A 20,170-nucleotide genomic window follows, 5' to 3' on the forward strand; every position below is an offset into this window, starting at 1 on the left:
TGCACTCCAGCCTGGGCGACAGAGCAAGATTCCACCTCAAAATAAATAAATAGATAAACAAACATCTTCAGTGGAGGTAACTCAACTCAAACTTAAAGGAGTGGACACAATGACTAAGAAAATGAATAACTTTTTAAAAAGTTTTATTTCAAGAACTTTGTTTTTTTACTGGTATTTCAAAAAAAGGTGGGTCAAAGTACAAAAAAAAGTCAGTTGAATAACAGCACAGGTTTAGAAATCACAGCAGCAGAAGCAATGTACAGACAGCACAGACAAAACAACCCAATGTATGCAATTTTGTTCAGTTTCTTTGCTTATTTTAAGTATTTTTTTTTGCCTCCTGTACAAAATACATCAAAGCATGCCATGAGATCAGAAAAAGAAGAGTTTAACAAATGGTTACAAGAAATAGACTCTGTACAAGAGGAGATAATGTTTCTTTCCCCCCCCCCCCCCCCCCCACCAGCCCCGCTTCCTCTCTTCTTGCTCTGTTTTAGGTTAAATTATTCTGAAGACAGTTCACATCCAAGTCAGCCTGGTCACCTTTGCCACCCTCAAGTTTGGGCGACATGGAGTTCTGGATGTTAAATGACTCCTCCTCTTTCAGGCAGGATTTGAGAGCCTCCTGGATTTTGTGGGGAGCACTAGGATCATCCTGGAAGAGGGAAAAAGTTGGGGTGGGGGGAGACAATGCATACAGCAATCAAATAATAATATCAGGTTTTTCTATCTGGCTGAAGGAAGCATCACTGAAACAAGGAAAAAGCTCCAAGACTTGAATTAACTAAAAGGAACCAAAGTAACTCATTAGCAGCAACTTTTTAGGAAAGTCATCCTTAAAAGCAATGGCCAGGCAGAGAGGAAAACTTGACAGTAATCAGCTTACAAATACCTTTAATTTGGGCCATGTCCAAGGTTTTCTCTTGAACAGAGATCGGGAAGAAAGAGTCCCTTGGCCCAGGTGCCTCTATAGCCTCATGTGTTGATGAGCTCTGCGTGGCCTGCTGAGCCCGGCCTTCCTCTGGCCTTCCATCCTGTTGAGTTTTGCTTTCACAAAGATGTCTTGGTCAGGGAACATGTCTCATCAGTGTATACAGTGGGGTATGCATAGGACTGGTAAAGTGCAGAACTGCTCCTGGCTATGCTAGGGGCCTCTCTCCCCACAGTAAGAGCATGTCCTCTGAGTAGAGGTCAAAGATGTGTCAGTCTCTCATTGTCACAAGTGAACCTGCCAAAAGGATGTCCTCAATCCAAGCCCGAATGAACCTGGCTGCCTCAATGGCTTGCCACACTCTGCATCACATGATATTTGCACTGCTGATTCTAATGTAATAATCCATGTATATTGCCTACAGCCCTGTGACAAGCTCTCTCTGACAAACTCCTGAACCTGAGATGAATTTGCATTTTATGTATATATGTATTTATTTATTTTTGAGATGGAGTCTCGCTGTGTCACCCAGGCCAGAATACAGTAGTGTGATCTTGGCTGACTGCAATCTTGAACCTCTTGGGTTCAAGGGATTCTCGTGCCTCAGTCTCCCCAGAACCTGGGATTATAGGCGCTCGCGACCACGCCTGGCTAACTTGTATTTTTAGTAGAGATGGGGTTTCACCATGTTGGCCAGGCTGGTCTCAAACTCCTAGCCTCAAGTGATCCACCCACCTCGGCCTCCCGAAGTGCTGGGATGACAGGTGTGAGCCACCACACCAGCCTGAATTTGCCTTTTAAAGGTTCTCAGGAAGCCCACACTAGCACAAAGTCCTCCAGGTCTGCATTCTGCACATTCAGAGAACTTCTGTGGCAACTCTTGCTTTACTCATTTCCTTTAGGACCACCTAAGGGGAATATACCTACTACAATTCAGTGGGCTTCAGTTCTTTCTCTGGTGCCCCAAACAGCTGTTGTAAGTGCTTGGAACTCTGCTGATGGAAGAGGGTGTGTAACCACTAAGGCAGATTCATGGATGGCAAGAAGGTAGAGAGTGTCCTAATCTGACCAGCTAGCTAAGGCCATTCTTGCTTCAACTACTACCAAAATTCAAGATTACCTTAAGGACCAGGATCATGCTTAAGGACCAGGGTGTTCTCCACAGAAGTCTGGTGAATCCTCGTCTGTGCTGCCTGCTACTGAGTTTGACCCATAACAGCACTAGGTTATGGGAGTGATGAGTTGGAAAGAAAGTAGGGACAGACCCCAGGCTTTCCATGGTGCTTGTACACACAGGACACCGGGGCGTCCACGAGTTCTGTGCGTATGGAAATCACTGCCAGCTGCCCAATGGCCACAGCCTCACTCAGTGCTTCTCCAGAGGCCAATATTAAGGAGGACAATTTAGTAGAGTTTCAAAGACTTCACACATGATTTGTAGACAGGGGAACACATGTTTCTTGTCCCAATGAGACAAGAACAAGACAATGAACTTCACAGAGTACTGAGGCATACATGAGGCAAGGCAGCTGCACATAGCACGTGTAGCCAGTTGAACGGTCAATCACTGCTTAGAATCAGAAAACACTGTGCAGCGACATAAATGTCCATCTGCTGAGACAGAAAGATCTCCATGATACACTGATTGAAAAAAAGTAAGGGGTAGGACATATGTATAGCAAAATCTCATTTATGTTTCAAAAATATAGATATAGGTGTGTGTTTGTGTGTATATATATACACACACGTGTGTACTTTATGGAGAGGGAAGTGGGGGTGATGTAGAGCTGCACTTTTTTATTTCATGTACTTCTGTACTGTTTGGGGGAAACCATGGGCATGAAAGCTTGAGAGCTGAGCTAACACTATCGTTATGTAGGATGGACTTTGAATCACACTAAAATCTGAAACAGGACAAGAGGACCTATACTCACTTCTCCTCTTACAAGGATACAACTTGCTCTTATGTCTTTCAAGATAACCTCTCACCCTCAACTCCTTCATCACATATTCTTTGGGGGCGTACAGGGGTACAGAAACATTCTCATAATGTGAAGAAAAGTAGACTAAGGGACTCCTCACAGACCCAGGTCTCAGAGCTCTGATGCCATGAAGGTGAGCTCCCAGATTAAACCTGACCCCTCAAGGGCTCATGAGGTCCAGATTAGAAAACTGCCTTCTGAGCCAAGGCATGGAAGAAGCATATCACAAAAGCAAGAGATATGCAAACAGCGCTATTAGACAAGCTGAATCCCTCCAACAAACACAACAGGCAAAGGAATGTCTACACCAAGATGGGGCTCTCCTAACCCAGGTGTTTGCTCTAGAACTTGATCCTATTAAGCCAAGGGTAGCTGAATTCCACAGCAGGTCCAACTGCCTTTGACTTAACAGAAGTACCTCATCACAAGGGAGCTGGATCAACATCTGGCATAAGTTTCTAGGAACCACTGTGGACTCACTGCTCCCAGCCTTCAACCCCAGCAATATGGACACCCTTCAACCCAGGGGTCATGTGGGTTCAGGTCTGGACCCCACTGGTCAGAGGCAAACGTCTATTGGAAGAGGGTGGGCAGTCAGTGCTTTAACAAATACATGCAAGAGGAGAGTCTGGGAAGTGAGAGTTAAATAGGAAAAAACAAACAAACAAACAAAAGCACAGGGGCATCAATGGAGAAACCCTAGTAATAAACTGAAATCCTGGAAGGTCTGTCAAATCTTAGTACAACCCAAGTTACCCCCATGGTCTCCACAGCACCGTTGTGGGGACCACCAGGGCAGCCCAGTGTTGGGGCAGCTGCCCTGAGTTTCTGGTGGCTTCATTCACGCAGTGTGCCTGGAGCGCGGGCAGCTTCCTACACTCTCCGTGCCTCCTGACATACCCTTCAAGGCTGGTTGTTCAGCTACACAAGACACTTACACAGACTCAGCCTAAGGCTGGCCAGCTACAGAGCCGCACATCAGCCTGAGGGCAGAGAGGAGTGGAGGAGGGAAGTAGGTGCCACTGGTACAGATACCAGCCACTGACCCTTCCCTGTCACAGGCCCAAAGCCCCAGACTTTTTTGTTTGCAATCTTTTCAGAGTGTGGCTAGTAGAGGTGATTGAAACAGTGTAGGAAATTGACCTGCTCAACCTATTTTGCTTATATAAAAGAAATAACACCTCCATGAAAATAAATAAAACTCTCCAAAATTTTAGAGAACACCAATGCCAGCAAGGAGTTTGGGGGCGGGGAGAGAGGGGTGGGGAGAGGCCACAAGGCAGGCTGGACTCCAGTGCCCCCTCGTCTCTCCTCCCGGCTCATCTGGAGGATTTCTCACTCTCCCCGGCTGCTGGCACCCCTTGGAGGCAGTCAGTGTGGCGGCTGTAGCAGTGAGCAGGGCTTCACTTCATAAACAAGTGGCAACAGTGTTCATCAGCAATGCCCACAAGATCTTGAATATGACTAAGTTTGACCTTTGGGTGAGGTGGAGAGAATTAGAGATGAAGGTAGAAAATCCACCAGTACATTTCCTGCTGGATAGGAGAGTCACCTCTCTGCTTTCAGAGAGGAAAGGATGATGTCCCCTTGGGCACAAGCTGACAGAAAGACACCAGCCTCAATCTCCTTGGAGTCTGGGTATTTGGTTAAAAAAAAAAGGGGGGGCCGGCCGCGGTGGCTCAAGCCTGTAATCCCAGCACTTTGGGAGGCCGAGACGGGCGGATCATGAGGTTAGGAGATCGAGACCATCCTGGCTAACACGGTGAAACCCCGTCTCTACTAAAAAATACAAAAAATCTAGCTGGGCGAGGTGGCGGGCGCCTGTAGTCCCAGCTACTTAGGAGGCTGAGGCAGGAGAATGGTGTAAACCCGGGAGACGGAACTTGCAGTGAGCCAAGATTGGTCACTGCACTCCAGCCTGGGCGACAGAGCGAGACTCCATCTCAAAAAAAAAAAAAAAAAAAAAAAAAAAAAAAGAAGGCATCAGCCTCAAGATCTAAGAGGAGCCAGGAGAGAACCAGAGCCAGATCTTGCTGCTTCCTAACGGATGGCTTGAGTGCTGCCTTGGCCACCCCATCACCCCGTCTCAGGCATAGCCCACCATGGCCGACACCCTCACCCGCCCCGTAGCTGACCCCCAAGCCTCACGCTAGATCACCACTGCCTGTGGCCAACCACCCACTGTGGCCGACCACCACCCTTCTGTGGCTGACCACCCCCTGCTCTGCTGTTTTCAAGGCTTGCCATCTTCTGAACTAAGGGTCAGTGGCAGTGCTCAGGTACAAAAACCTCACTTTCCACAAAGCTGGATCAGCCAAGAACAAGAAACCTTTGCACTGGCTGTGTAGCCAAGCCCTCCAAGAGGAGCTCTTTCTTTTCCCCCTCTGGGAAGAGGAAAGGTGTCTGAAGCTATGGTACCAGAAACACAAGGGTCAGAAACTTTCCTAAGGACGCTTGCACTCCGTCAAGCGGAGTGGGAGGACTCTGTCCAACCGTGGACAGTGAACATGCTGACTACAGGAGCTCCCGCCGTGGCAGACCTGCTGCCATCTGCAGGATGGCAGATTGGCCAGTGGAACCGAGAGCCCCCGTAGCAGGCCATCACTCACTAGTATTCAGCAAGTGCTGACTGTGTGCATGTTACTGAAGAGGGCGGGGTAATGTGCTCACCGAGAAGAGTGAGCGAGACTCTGTCCTGCCCTCAGGGTGCCTACATCTCTGTGGGTTGATGAACATGGCGACCAATCTTACAGTTTATAAGACATAGTGTTTCCTTGGTTATAATGTTCATCTTGACCTTACTTGTTGTATCTTGGTACATACCAAGTGAAATAATCTGTTCTTTTTCTACCCTTTACATCAAAGTCTTTAAAAAATTATCCTAAGTTTACCTCTTTTACTTCATATTTAAATTCACCCATTTACTTCTCCTGTACCAGGCCAAGATTTCCTATTCTGGGGTTTTGTGAATGAGGCCACACATTTACTCTTATTCTCTCTTCCTCCTTCTGGGGCTGCAATTTCCCCATTTATAAAAGGAAAAAGGACAGTCATGGTAGCTCACACCTGTAATCCTAACACTTTGGGAGGCTGCGGCAGGAGGATCACTTGAGCCCAGGAGTTTGAGACCAGCCTGGGCAACATGGCAAAACCCCATCTTTACAAAAGTTAAAATAATGAGCCAGATGTGGTGGCACATGCCTATAGTCCTAGCGACTCAGGAGGCTGAGGCAGGGGTATCACTTGAGCCCAGGAGTCTAGGTCTGCACTGTGTAATGTGGTAGCATTAACTACCTTTTAAGAGCTCTGCAGCCGCAAGTGGCTAGTGGCTGTTGTAGTAGACAGAGCAGATATAGAATACTTGTATTTCACAGAAAGTTCCACTGGACAGTATTGGTCTAGATTGCTGAGGCCCCTGTGAGGTCTGACACTCTATGGTCCATGATTTCTAAGAACGTCTTCTAAATTTCTTCTTAAACTCCATTGCTTCAGTCTGCAGTCTCAGTTTAGCTTGTTTATCTGTGTAATAATCTGTGTAAAAATGCATTTATCTTGAAGTATGGAACCTGCATTATATAGAGAATTCTAGGATTTGGATGTGGCACGATTTGGGATTTGGATGGTTTCTGCCTTGTTTTCGAAATTCTCTCTAGTATTTTACTGGTCTAATCTAGGCAATACACTAGGCCACAGTCTTTAGAAAATGGTCTATTGGGATCTTTTATTGGATTTCAACTGATATTTATAAGCCCATCCTCCTAAGAACAGGATTATTCCTAGACTTAAGGCTCTGCTAGTGTTTGGTTTTCAGGCCTTGGCCCTAACCAGCTGTGTATAACCCTGCCAGTTCTTAGGGTCTTCAAATAGCAGCAAGGACACAGAACTCTTTCCACCCATCCCAAAGAGCAACCATCATTTGCTTCACTGACCATCATGAAATTCCTCAGCAGTGAAAGCAGAGCCTTTCTACTTGATATGGAAAATAAGACAATAATCAGACTTCTAAAGCATAGATGAAGCAAAAAGTCATGAGTAATCCTAGAAAAAGATCTTCTCAGCCAGGCAGGTGGCTCACGCCTACAATCCGAGCACTTTAGGAGGCTGAGGCACGAAGACCACTTGAGGCCAGGAGTTCGAGACCAGCCTGGGCAACACAGTGAGACCTCATCTCTATAAAAATTTTAAAAAGAAAAAGACCTTTTCTATTTAAAATTCTGCTTGTCAAATAAGTGATCCATCATCAAGTGCTTATTCCCACCTTTGCTGCCCAACCCAGTTGCCCTAGGCTGACCTCCAGAGCTCTCTGGGGATTTCATACTTTGAAATAGACACCAGACATGGGCTAGGGGCCAAAGCATGCATAAGAGGAGAGATGTGAAGAAAACAAGTTACCTGACAGATAACGTTATCATAGTGAGCCAAGGCACGGGCATGGGGGGAGGAGGTACGGGGAGTGTTGCAAAGTTTCCTTACATTTGGGTGAGAGCCCTCGGCAATGGTGGAGAGGGAGAAGTTATCATTGTGGAGTTCAGCTGGGGTCCGGAATTTGCTGATTAAGAGAGAAGAGTGAAGGAAAAATGTAAGTGAAATAATCACGACAAAACATGACAATGTCTCAGCTTCTGGATCAAATACTGTATTTCGGCCGGGCGTGGTGGCTCAACGCCTGTAATCCTAGCACTTTGGGAGGCTATGGCAGGCAGATCACTTGAGGTCAGGAGTCAGATTAGCTTGGTGAACATGGTGAAACCCCATCTCTACTAAAAATACAAAAATTAGCTGGGTGTGGTGGCATGCACCTGTAATCCCAGCTACCTGGGAGGCTGAAGCAGAAGAATCATTTGAACCCGGGAGGCGGAGGTTGCAGTGAGCCGAGATCGTGCCACTGCACTCCAGCCAGGCCAACAGAGCGAGACTCCATCTCAAAGAACAAACAAACAAAAAAACCAAATACTGTATTTCTTTCTTTATTAAAAAAAGTATTTTAGGCCGGGCGCGGTGGCTCAAGCCTGTAATCCCAGCACTTTGGGAGGCCGAGACGGGCGGATCACTAGGTCAGGAGATCGAGACCATCCTGGCTAACACGGTGAAACCCCGTCTCTACTAAAAAATACAAAAAACTAGCCGGGCGAGGCGGCGGGCGCCTGTAGTCCCAGCTACTCGGGAGGCTGAGGCAGGAGAATGGCGTAAACCCAGGGGGCGGAGCTTGCAGTGAGCTGAGATCTGGCCACTGCACTCCAGCCCGGGCGACAGAGCCAGACTCCGTCTCAAAAAAAAAAAAAAAAAAAAAAAAAAAAGTATTTTAAATTTTATTGGTAAGTGCAGAACTGTGCCTAGTGCTGGTTATCGGTTTTTAAAGGCTTTTCTTTTCTTTTCTTTTTGAGACAGGGTCTCACTCTGTTGCCCAGGCTTGAGTGCAGTGGCACAATCACAGCTCACTGTGCCTTGACCTCCTGGGTTCAAGTGATCCTCCCACCTCAGCCTCCCAAGTAGCTGGGACTACAGGTGCATGCCACCATGCCCAGGTAATTTTTGTAGAGATGGGGTTTTACCATGTTGCCCAGGCTGATCTTGAACTCCTGAGCTCAAGCAATCTGCCTGCCTCAGCCTCCCAAAGTGTTAGGATTACAGGTGTGAGCCACTGTGCCCGGCCAAATACTGTGTTTTATCAAATGCCACGGATTATCTTTTTTTAAAATTTTACTTTAAGTTCCGGGATATAAGTGCAGAACATGTCAGTTTGTTATATAGGTATACGTGTGTCATGGTAGTTGGCTGCACCCATCAACCCATCATCTAGGTTTTAAGCCCCATGTGCATTGGCTGTTTGTCCTAATGCTCTCCCTCCCCTCTCCTGGATTATCTTAAAACAAATTTTTTTTTTTTTTTTTTGTAAAGATGAGGTCTTGCTATGTTGCTCAGGCTGGACTCAAATCCTTGGGTTCAGGTGGTACTCCTGCTTTGGCCTCCCAAAGTCTTGGGATTACAGGCATGAGTCACAGCATCTAGCCAAATGCCATGGACTGTAATAAGATGCACCATTATTTGATGTACCATTAAGAAAAAATAAAAACACTTCCACCACTTAAACCATCATCCAATACTTTCTTACACCTTAGAGGTTTTTTTTGTTTTTGTTTTTGTTTTTTTGAGACAGAGTCTTGCTCTGTTGCCCAGGCTGGAGTGCAGTGGTACAATCTCGGCTCACTGCAGCCTCCACCTCCTGGGTTCAAGCATTATCTGGCTTAGCCTCCCGAGTAGCTGGGACTACAGGCGCCCATCACCACACCCAGCTAATTTTTGTATTTTTAGTAGAGACGGGGTTTCACCATCTTGGCCAGGCTGGTCTTGAACACCTGACCTTGTGATCCACCCGTCGTGATCCACCTGCCTCGGCCTCCCAAAGTGCTGGGAATATAGGCATGAGCCACCATGCCCAACTGAGCTTTTCTTATATACTTGAAGTAGTTCTTTTAGACTTTAGATAAGGGACTGACAACAATATGAACAGCTAGGAACCCATTTGTGCATGCCGGGGAATTACCACTACATCATAACTACCATGTGGCCAACAGTGATCATAAGATGCCAGTGGCTGGGCACAGTGGTGCATGCCTGTAGTCACAGCTATTTGGGAGGCTGAGGTGGAAGGATCACTTGAGCCCAGGAGTTCAAGACCACCCTAGGTAACATAGTGAGACCCTGTCTCAATTAAAAAAAAAAAAAAAGATGCCAGTGATTGTAAGACACAATCCAATTTCAGAGATGTTAATATGTGAGGGAAAAAAGGTATATTTTAGAATAAATAAATTATGGCAGTATCTGCAGTGCACCAGGTGCATGTCACACCATCAAAGCAGTAACCAGGCTTGGGAAAGAAAGAAGGCATGTGGAGAAACAAGAGGGCCATGCTCTGTGAAAAACATAGGGCTGGCTAGAGGAGGAGGCCCTAGAATAGTGTCCTGCACCTGGCTTCAGCTCTTGCTTCTTCACTGCCCTGGCTGTTGTTCCTTTCTCTCCTCCATCCTCATCAGCAACTGCCGTGATTGAAGCAGTCCCATCTCCTGTCCCCTGGATACCCCTGCTCACCCACCCCCTTGGTGTAGGCGTGAGGAGCCAGGGGTCCAGGACTGTGTCTTTCTGGAGTGATCACGTGCGTAGATGCAGCCCGCCTCAGTGCACAGGCACAATGGAGAGGCCCTACCAGCCCCGCGGCGGTTAGCTGAAAGGCTGCAGAGAGCTGCTGGCATCTGTATATTGTGTGAGTCTGCCCAGCAAAGGAGCAACAGATGGTGTTTTGTCCTTTTCCCAGGACCCAGGGAAAGTCCTTCAGTCATATTCTCTAGAGGAAGTCTCAGGTCAAGGGGAGGGGGATTAATGGGGCAACAGGTTGAAAGGGAAGTGGGAGCAGTTCTGCATAAATTGTTTCTGGGGTCCCAAGGAAGCTGAACTCCAATCTCCCTTTTGTGACTCCTGTGACACTTCCAAAAGGTTTTCTAACTTTGCTTAGTGATAGGAGTAATTCTCTCATAGCGTATAAGGTCACATCCTAGTGTTCAAGGCACGGGCTTAAAGGCAAACACATGTTGATTCTCACATGCACACAATAGTCACTGCTTTGCTAAGGGAAGAGCTGAAATAAGATTCTACATCCCATATGGCCCTTAAAATCTACAGTAGAGGAAGTTAAACCTAGTTCTCCCCACATATTCTTTTCAGGAGAGGTAAAGAGGATTTCCTTAAGTTCCTTGCACTTCCGATTGGACACAGGCTTGACTAGCTTTCAAAAACCAATGCAGTATGGTGCTCAATAAACACTTTCTCCTCAGCATTCACCGAAGAGGAGATGGTTTTGGATGACAGATATGAAAGAGATGGAGTTCCTCCACACAGAATTGTGAATGACATCTCGCACTGGCTGCTGGCTGTCACAGTCCAGGGAAGAAGGGGCTATCAGGAGGGTGGACAGACTGAGTAACTTACTTGGGGGCTAGAGGAGGAGTAGCTACATGCTGGTTGCCTTTTTAAAGCAGGCTCTCAGATGCCTAGGGCAGGGGTTTGGGAAAGCTGCTGGACAGCGGCAGTGTGCCACAGGGGCTTCACCTCTGCTGCAGCTCCAGCACATTTTGTGTGGGAACAGACGAGCCTGGGTGAATCTTTAGCACCAACAAAACAGCTGGGAATGGAGCACAGGTGCCAGAAACCCTCAGGACAAAGTCCCTGGATCAGTTGGAGGGGTATAGCAGGGTCGGGGGCCTCCCACACCCTGACCTGGGTGGACGGGTGAGTGACACAGACTCACTTGGTCCTACGCAGCTTGGTGTTCTCCGTCTTGAGAAGGTAGAGCTTCTTGGCGAAGAACACCGTCATCATGAAGAGCAGGAGCAGGACGAGGGCAGCTGAGCCCACGGCCACGCACATCACCTGGAAGTCGGTGATGATGGACTCGCAGCGCATCCCCTTGTGCCAGATGTAGTCCTGTGTGTTGCACCTGCAGCAGCGACATTGAGAAACCGTAGCGATGGAGCAGGCAGCCACGGCCACAGCAAGGGCCTGGGCCCTCACCCCAACACCTATCTCCACAGCCTGTTCCTAAGGCCAACTAGAGCAACTGCAATGCTCCGAATCTGCACAGACCTCAGAGCTGGTGTGATCGCCCCCACCTTCACAACCATTCTATGAAGTGGGCCAGGGAGCTCTGAGGTCTGTGATATAAATGAGGTAACCGAGGAGTAGAGAAACCGAGTGAACTGGTCAAAGTTCTCTGACTGCTAAGTGACTGAGGAGGGAAGGGAATCCTGGTCTTCTGCTGTGCAGCCTCAATGAAGACACCAACAGGATCCTCTCAGGCCTCTCCCTGCCCTTGGCTCTGGGTGAAAGAAAGATGAAAAACAAGAGGAATAAGAGCTACAACTACAAAGTCCCAGGACCTGCCCTGCACATGCAAACCTATCTTGCTGCTTTGTAGTCCCACCTAGTTCACGTGGCTAAGAAGACACCGGAAAATAAGGAAGTGACAGACAAGGACAAACAGAAAGATGGATGTAGATCCTTCTATCTCTGCAGCCCCCCAAGTTCTGCCCCTAAAGCTCCCTATTCTAGTACTATGAGAACTGTCATGCAAGCACAGTGAGAATCAACCCTCTGGGTGGGTTTTAGTCTTTTTGTTGAGTGACTTTCTCCTGCCCTTGGGGACATTCCCAGGCTCCAACTCTTCCAATGACATTGCTGTTTCCATGGGAACGAGGCTGCTTCAAAGAGGAAAGATGTGGAAGGATACAGAGGCAGGCAAAGGAGGGAGGACATGAACCTCAGGGTGAATGACAGACAAGAGAAAAGGGTCCAGAAATGGGGAAATTATGCACCAGAGAACTGGCTACTCCACATCTAGAATAGGGTGGGGAGACATGGCTAGCAAGAAATTCTTTGTTTTCCAGCTGAGCCTCTGCCGTCATGGAGGGCTATCTGTTTGAGGTTGCCAGGGAATGCAGACCCCTCTAAGCGGGGCCCTCTACTCCAGTGTTCTAGAGAAGTTCCGCCACAGCTCTGCTCATTTCCCTGCAGTGGGTCAGGGTGACAGAGACAAAGGCACACTGCAGTCTGCAACCAACGGCTCAGCAGTCTCCTGTGAGTGGAATGCAAAAATAGTTTTCAAGCCGTGGCCAGGCCTGGGTGTACACAGCCAGGGGAGGAATCTGGTAGGAAGGCCCGAATGTGATCCTGGGATGGAAGCTCAGCAAGGGGAACTGGAGTGGACACGTGGAGAAGCCCTTGCGAGGCAGTGAGAGGCTGGTAGACCCATGCTGGCACAGCCATGTAGCTTAGTGAGGAAGACAATCTTATTCTTCTACTTGGGAATTTTCCGAGAGTTCCAGGAGATTCTGGGAATTTTTACAGCTCTCTAGAGCTGTAAAATTTCATACTATTATGAGGAGTTCACTTTGAAGGTGAAAATTCCAGGCCTCCAATAGGATGAAAGATGATGATTTTGCAAAGAGGTTGCACAACCCCCAGGCTACATCACTATAGTCCCCCAAACTGAAGTTTGAGGAGCAAAATCACAGGGTTTCCTCATATTTCTGGTAGCCCTTAATCAATGGGCAAGTTAGTTTATTGCCATATTTTCTTTTTTAAAATAAAACTGCTACAATTTCTTAATCACAGTACCTCCTTTTGGCAGTGGCTGGGCAACTCCAAGAACTGTGTGGTCACGTCCTATGAGTGACCCTAAAGTCATGACCATTTATAAAAAAGAACTTCGGCCAGGCGCAGTGGCTCATGCCTGTAATCCCAGCACTTTGGGAGGCTGAGGTGGGCAGATCACGAGGTCAGGAGATTGAAACCATCCTGGCTAACACAGTGAAACCCCGTTTCTACTAAAAATACAAAAAATTAGCCGGGTGTGGTGGCGGGCACCTGTAGTCCCAGCTACTCAGGCGGCTGAGGCAGGAGAATGGTGTGAACCTGGGAGGCGGAGATTACAGTGAGTCGAGATTGTGCCACTGCACTCCAGCCTGGGCGACAGAGCAAGACTTCATCTCAAAACAAACAAACAAAAAAGAACTTCATAGAAAGAAACTGGAACTCAAGTTACAATGCCAAGGACAAAATGCTCATTGCTTTCTATATGTTATTCTCTGATCACTACATCAGGACTTAAGGAACTTGAATTCTTCATATACCTGCAGAACGAACAAGAACAAGAAGGATGGAGAATGACACTTGAAAAAGAGATACCCTGGCCGGGCATGGTGGCTCACGCCTGTAATCCTAGCACTTTGAGAAGTTGAGGTGGGCGGATCACTTGAGGTCAGGAGTTTGAGACCAGCCTGGCCAATATGGTGAAACGCTGTCTCTACTAAAAATAAAAAGAGACAGTCAGATGACAGAAGTGCTCCACTTAGGACTAATGGAGACAACCCTCAAAGGAGTCTGAGGGCTCTACTCCACTTCTACAGCCAGTAAAGGATGGAGACAAGCAAACCACCTGATCACCCCAACCTGGGATTCTTCTGGAATCAGGCTGCAAGCTCTGCAGCAAGTTAAATACCTCACTGTGAGGGCAGTTCCCAAGAGTGAGGTGAGTAGGGTAATTACTGATGAGCTGCAGACAATGCCCTTAGGGAAACTAAACTCTGAGTCTTTAAAAGGATTATGGATATGATATCCCAAGGTAGACAAACATCAAAGTAGAGAGAAAAAAGCCACCTCCCAAAGTCAAGAAACACCCCTCCATCTGCAATACGAAGACCCTCAGCTTGATTTTACCTGTGTGAGTGGCTGCATTTTGGGGTCTGTTTCCAAGAAGGTCCTTCCTTTTGAGTTTGCATGCCTACATCCCTTCTGAGGAACTGGCCCCTCCTCCCTCTGTGCACAAGGCACAGAGCAGTGTTCAGCAGCTGTCTTTATCCCACAGAGTAGGTTTATGGGCCTACCCCTCTCACCAGTACCGCCAGAACTCTCTCCAGCAAACACTCCTCAACCCAGCCCTCTTTCCAAAAGTCTTAAAGAAGTCCCTTCATTTTGCCTTTTTCTTTTCTTTTTTTTTTTTTTGAGACAGAGTTTCGCTCCTGTTACCCAGGCTGGAGTGCAATGGTGCGATCTCGGCTCACCACAACCTCCACCTCCCAGGTTCAAGCAATTCTCCTGCCTCAGCCTCCCGAGTAGCTGGGATTACAGGCGCCCACCACCACATCCGGCTAAATTTTTTTTTTTTTTTTTTTTTTTGAGACGGAGTCTCGCTCTGTTGCCCAGGCTGGAGTGCAGTGGCGGGATCTCAGCTCACTGCAAGCTCCGCCTCCCGGGTTTACGCCATTCTCCTGCCTCAGCCTCCTGAGTAGCTGGGACTACAGGCGCCCGCCACCTCGCCCGGCTAGTTTTTTGTATTTTTTAGTAGAGACAGGGTTTCAGTGTGTTAGCCAGGATGGTCTCGATCTCCTGACCTCGGGATCCGCCCGTCTCGGCCTCCCAAAGTGCTGGGATTACAGGCTTGAGCCACCGCACCCGGCCCGGCTAAATTTTTTATAGTTTTTTTTTTTTTGATACGGAGTCTCGCTCTGTCGCCCAGGCTGGAGTGCAGTGGCACAATCTCCGCTCACTGCAAGCTCCGCCTCCCGGGTTCACACCATTCTCCCTCAGCCTCCCTAGTAGCTGGGACTACAGGCGCCCGCCACCACGCCCGGCTAATTTTTGCATTTTTAGTAGGGTTTCACGTGTTAGCCAGGATGGTCTCGATCTCCTGACCTCAAGTGATCTGCCCACCTTGGCCTCCCAAAGTGCTGGGATTACAGACGTGAGCGACGGCGCCCAGCCTCATTTTGCCCTTGTAACTGAGGGTTTGGGTAAGGACACAACGCACAGAGGAAAGACAGAATCTTATTTCTGAGGAATCTCTCCTAGTGATAAGGTCACAGGAAGTGTATTTTACGAAGTAATTCTGTAGAAGCCTGAGTGAACATTTCTCCACCTGGGAATCCTACGACTGTACAACCTCTTGCAAGCTGTGCCTGTCACACTGCCCTCTGTTGAGTCGGCCTCACATACACACTTCAGTGTCCCTATGCACCTGCCTGCCATGCCCTTACCTGCAGAAGGCCCCTATGTTCTCCACCAGGTAGCACTGGCCGCCATTGTGACAGTAACTTGGGAAGAGGTCGCACACTGACCGGCAGGAGCCGTTATGCCGCACAAAGCCACTGCGGCACTCAGTGCCATTTTCACTGGAGGCCAGGTCCCTGCCTGGCTCTCCTGGGCGGGGCCTGAGGGCGATGCTGCTGCCGGGGACCGACCCCAGAGTGTGCTGTGGAGGGACAGCATGCCATCGACTGTTGGGCTGGCCTGTCCCGGGCCCCAGACCGGGCTTCCCAGTGGGCACTAGAAGCTCATTTTCATCTTCTAGGTCTCCACCTCCTACTGCATCTTTGTCATCCTCCTCCTCCTCCTCCTCTTCATCCAAGTCATCGTAAAAGGATGTGGTGGGGTAGAAATCAGATTCATCAAAGGGGGTGAAATCATCGTATAAGTCAAGCAGGCTCCAGGAAGGGGTCTCTCCCTCAGTATCAGGGTGGTTCTCTGAGGTTCCTGGTGACCCTGGGAAGCTCCCCAGGTCTGCGCCACGACCCTCACCATCCAATCCTTGGAAGTAGTCGATGTCAATGATATCTGATGCCGGTTGGGGCTCCAGGGTGCCCTGAAAGGGGTAAGTCGGCTCTGGCCCTTGAGGGTCGGGTGTGCTGCCCCCCAGGTTCAGCCAAACCTCCAAGGGGCTCTCCTTGGGGAGTTCAGAAGCTGGGCTCAGGTTGTCGCCAGGGGTGGGGGAGGGTGGCCCGCTGGCTTCTGTAGCCTCAGGAATGGCAGGGGGCATGACTGACTGCCCGAGGACCTCGTGGGGAGCCTGGAGTGTAGCTGGAAGGGCCTGGGCATCGCCACTACCCGCCTCTGAGGTCACTCCTCCCAGGCCTGGGTTGTCAGCCTCCAGCCAGGCGGTGCCGGTCGCCTGCAGCACCTCCTCTGGCCCGGCCAGCTCGCCGCCAGGCGCGGTCCACGACGCCTCATCTTCCCCAGCCGCTGGTGGGCCGGCTTCTTCCCGCGTGTCGTTGGCACGCGGCTCCCACGCCGGCCTGCCCTTCACCAGCTCTTCGGCCTCGACCGCGCTGCCCGCCTCACGCGCTGCGGGCGGGAGGGCGAGGGGCGGGGCGTCAGGGCGGCGCGCTGGGGAGCCCTGGAGCCCGGGCCCGACCCAGCCAGGTCCGCTTGCCTAGACCCGGTCAACCCAGACCCCGCCACCCGCAGACCTCACCGCCCCAGTGTGACCCCATTCACCCGGCACCTCTAAGCCCCGTCCCGGAGTCTGCCCCCAAGCCCAGGATCACAGCCCGCCCAACGGCTCGCGGCTCGGGTCCCGCCGGACCTGCCCTGCCGTCTGAGGAGCCGGGCCAGGGCGGCCCCCAGCTCGGCCCACCCAGAAGTCTCACCCCTCGGGAACCCACCCTGAGCCGCGTCCACAGGCTCCCTCCTTCAGCTCCAGGTTCCGCCCTGAAGTCTCACCCTCAGGCCCCGCCCCAGCCCCGCCCCCGGCCCCGCCCCCATCCCGCACATTGGCCCGCGCTCTTGGGTCCCGGCTACCCCCACCCGGGTCGGCCTCCATCCGGGTCGGCCTTCCCCGGACCCCCACCACCTCCTGGGACCCTTCCGCCGCCCGGCCGTGGCTGGGCGGTGCCCCGCCCCCTTGCCACAGCTCACGGCTCCACCTGTCCCTGCAGCCAGCGGGACCCCTGCCCTGGGTGGGGCGCGAGGGCCGCGGGGGTCCCGGGCGCAGTCATACCTACCCGGCACGGCCCCAGAGGCCAGGACCAGCGCGGCCCCCAGAAGCAGCAGCAGTGGCGGCGGCCCCCGGCCCGGGCCCCCGCCCCCGGCTCGCCCCATGGCGCGGCGCCCCGACCGCTGTCCGCGGTCCGCCCGGCTGGCTGCGCCCTCGGCTCGCCCGGCCGCCGCGCCTCCCGCCCGTTCTGCGGACGCCTCAGCCCACGATGGGCAGCGCGAGGAGCCGCATGCCGCCGCCGCCGTCCGCCGCTGTCCCCGGCGCGCCGCGCCTCCCCGCCTCCCGCGCCGCCGCTGCCGCCGCTGCGCTCAGCGCCGCCCTCACCCCGCCCGCCGCGCCGGCCCCGCCGCACGTAGCGCTGACGCCGGCCCCTCGGTCCGCCTGCCAGGGGAACAGACAGACCCCTCGCTGGGGACTAGGAGACACATGGACTGGGAGCGCGGGGCAAGCGTACTTGCGCGGCGCGGCAAGCGGCGTTAGGCGACAGGTGCACGGGCGGGAGACCTGTGGGATGGGGCCACGGTCCTGCCCCAGGTGAACAGGCGCCACGGGGCCCCGACCCGGAGGAACCCACCCGCCACGCGGCAAGCATGGAGGCGGGGACGTCGCGGGCCCAGATACCCGCAAGGTCGGGGCGGGGCTCAGAAGAGACGCAGGGGGCGGAAGCAAGAGCCCCCACTGTGGAAACAAGCCAGGCCCGGGGCGCATGGAGCCTCTCGAATTTCTGCACCAATCCCGTGTTCCGGGCGGGAAGGCTCTCAGGGAGGTCTCCGGGTCTCCACCAGGGAGGGGCGGGCGTTGGCAGAGCCTGGCAAGGGGGCGAAGCCGACGGCCCAGGCTCTAATCGGATCAGACCTAATCCGTTCGCAACCAAAGCCACTAGCCCAGATTTCGCACAGCCAGGCCCGCCAGAACGCATCCCTGGAGCAAGGGGTGAGACCCTCCCTGGGACTGCGGCTACCTCGCCTTCCTTCTAGCCTCCTCCCGGCAGCCTGGGGAGTGGCCTTTAATCCTGGTCCCTTCTCCGGGATACGTCGTCCCCCAGGTGTCTCAGACCACCAAGACTCAGATTCCTAGGTAGACCAGGGGGGCCTAGATCCCCAGCCGGGCACACATGGACGCCTAGCTTTAGAGTATCTGTGGGGCCCATTCACAGCTTCAGGGCTCACAGGGCAACCCAAGACCACTCACCAGGAGGTCTGCTTAGTTGGGAGGAGGAACCGCAACCTAGTCACTTAGTTTATTCCCCCAAACTGACCGTCTACCCCTTAATGTGTTATTCACCCAAATGTGACAGTTCAGGGTATCAGCCCAAGGAGACAGGACAACTCCGGTATTTAAGAGACTCTCGGTCCCATTTCTGTCTTAGAGGACCAAGTAAGTGACCAAGATGGAGATTCCATCTCCTAATCTTTCTTATACATGTCTCCAGATGGAATTGCCTTGGTTCAACACCTGTTTCTCCACAGAATTATGGCTGCAGCCTATTTGCCTTGCCTAGCGTCTCTACTTCTCCTGCCTGGTAAACTCCTCATGCCAGAAAAGCTCAGTTCTTATCACCTTTCCCTTTATGAAGCCTCCTCAGCAGTTACACTTATGCCCATCATCTCATCTTACCTACAGTTAATCCTCACTGGACTGCAAGGCACTTGAGTGCACAGGGCTGGTAACAGAGGGAGGCTCCATATCAGACAGGCATAAATGAACGAATGGCAACCACCCACACCCAACCCATAACTGTGGTCTGGAGCTCCTTGAAAAAAGGGGTAAGGCTCTTTCACAGTTTCATGCTGCCTCCAGGGACCAAGTAAAATATGTTTGAAACAATAGCCTTCTCTAAACAGGGCACCTTAGGGCTTTGCACTCACCTCTTGGCCACAGAGGCAGCAACACACCCTTAATTGCCTCCAACCCATCTCGGCTTCCCTTGTGTGCAGCTTACCTCCTGTCACCTTTCACTGTATGTAGACTCTCTGTGTTCCTCTGCTTGTTTCCTCAACTCGGGTTGTGGCTGTCAGAATGGCCTACTTCCTCCTTCCCTTCCTGAGGTCGGTCTGTGTGGGAAGGCCTCATGGATGAGTTCCTTGATGTCTGGGGCATGACAACCACTCACACGTTTTCAACAGCATTTGATGGAGGAAGTTCTCCCACTCATTTTAAATATATTGTGTTAACTATTTAAGTATCTTCCCTTTCCTGGAGATGAAGTCTGCTAACACTTACTTCAATGTGGATTTTTTTTTTTTTTTTTTTTTTTTGCGACGGAGTCTTGCTCTGTCGCCCAGGCTAGAGTGCAATGGTGTGATATTGACTCACTCACTGCAACCTCTGCCTCCCGGGTTCAAGTGATTCTCCTGCCTCAGCCTCCTGAGTAGCTGGGATTACAGGCATGCCACGCCTGGCTAATTTTGTATTTTTTGTAGACACAGGATTTCTCCATGTTGGCTCAGACTGGTTTCGAACTCCAGGCCTCAGGTGATCCGCCCGCCTTGGCGTCCCAAAGTGCTGGGATTGCAGGCATGAGCCACCATGCCCTGCCCAATTTGGGATTTTAAATCAATTGTTGCTACTCAGTTTCGTTCTGATCTTCCCTAGTGGATCTCAATAGCAGTTTGAGAAGTGAGCATAGCACACTTGGTTGGGTAACACCTCCACAAGATGAATGGGAAAACTCAGCCAGTGGAATGTGATGGGAAGGGCAGGATTCAGCATCAGTGTGACTTTGAGTTAGCAACTTGTCTCTCATATGTGAAAGTGCTTGGTAACCAGAGTGTCAAATGAACATTTATTCTGAGCACAGGACTGTGGTAGGGTAGAAAAGAGACAGAAGATGTAGGAACCACAGAGTGAAAAAAAGGGAAACTGACGTCCTTATACCCATGTCCCCATATTTATGTCTCTTGCATCTGGGCATCAGGGATGTTTTATGTGGCAACA

General features: G+C 51.0%; 1 protein-coding gene across 3 annotated transcripts; it reads right to left on the minus strand.

Moving 5' to 3' along the window:
- Window positions 1-126: 126 nt before the first annotated feature.
- Window positions 127-19,416, minus strand: CSPG5 (chondroitin sulfate proteoglycan 5). 3 transcript variants are annotated; one of them, XM_050780851.1, is made up of 5 exons: window positions 17,241-19,416; window positions 15,498-16,581; window positions 11,216-11,404; window positions 7,387-7,462; window positions 127-655 (listed from the first exon to the last, which is right to left on the minus strand). In XM_050780851.1, the coding sequence occupies exons 1-5, from the start codon at window positions 17,335-17,337 to the stop codon at window positions 494-496; spliced, it is 1,608 nt and encodes a 535-aa protein (XP_050636808.1). In that variant the 5' UTR covers window positions 17,338-19,416; the 3' UTR covers window positions 127-493. The 3 variants fall into 3 exon arrangements, with proteins under 3 accessions (XP_050636808.1, XP_050636806.1, XP_050636809.1); XM_050780849.1 differs by having other exon boundaries at window positions 7,306-7,462; XM_050780852.1 differs by lacking the exon at window positions 17,241-19,416 and adding an exon at window positions 16,902-16,975 and having other exon boundaries at window positions 7,306-7,462.
- Window positions 19,417-20,170: the final 754 nt, after the last annotated feature.

The sequence above is a fragment of the Macaca thibetana genome, chromosome 2, assembly GCF_024542745.1.
Source record: "Macaca thibetana thibetana isolate TM-01 chromosome 2, ASM2454274v1, whole genome shotgun sequence".
NCBI lineage: Eukaryota > Metazoa > Chordata > Mammalia > Primates > Cercopithecidae > Macaca > Macaca thibetana.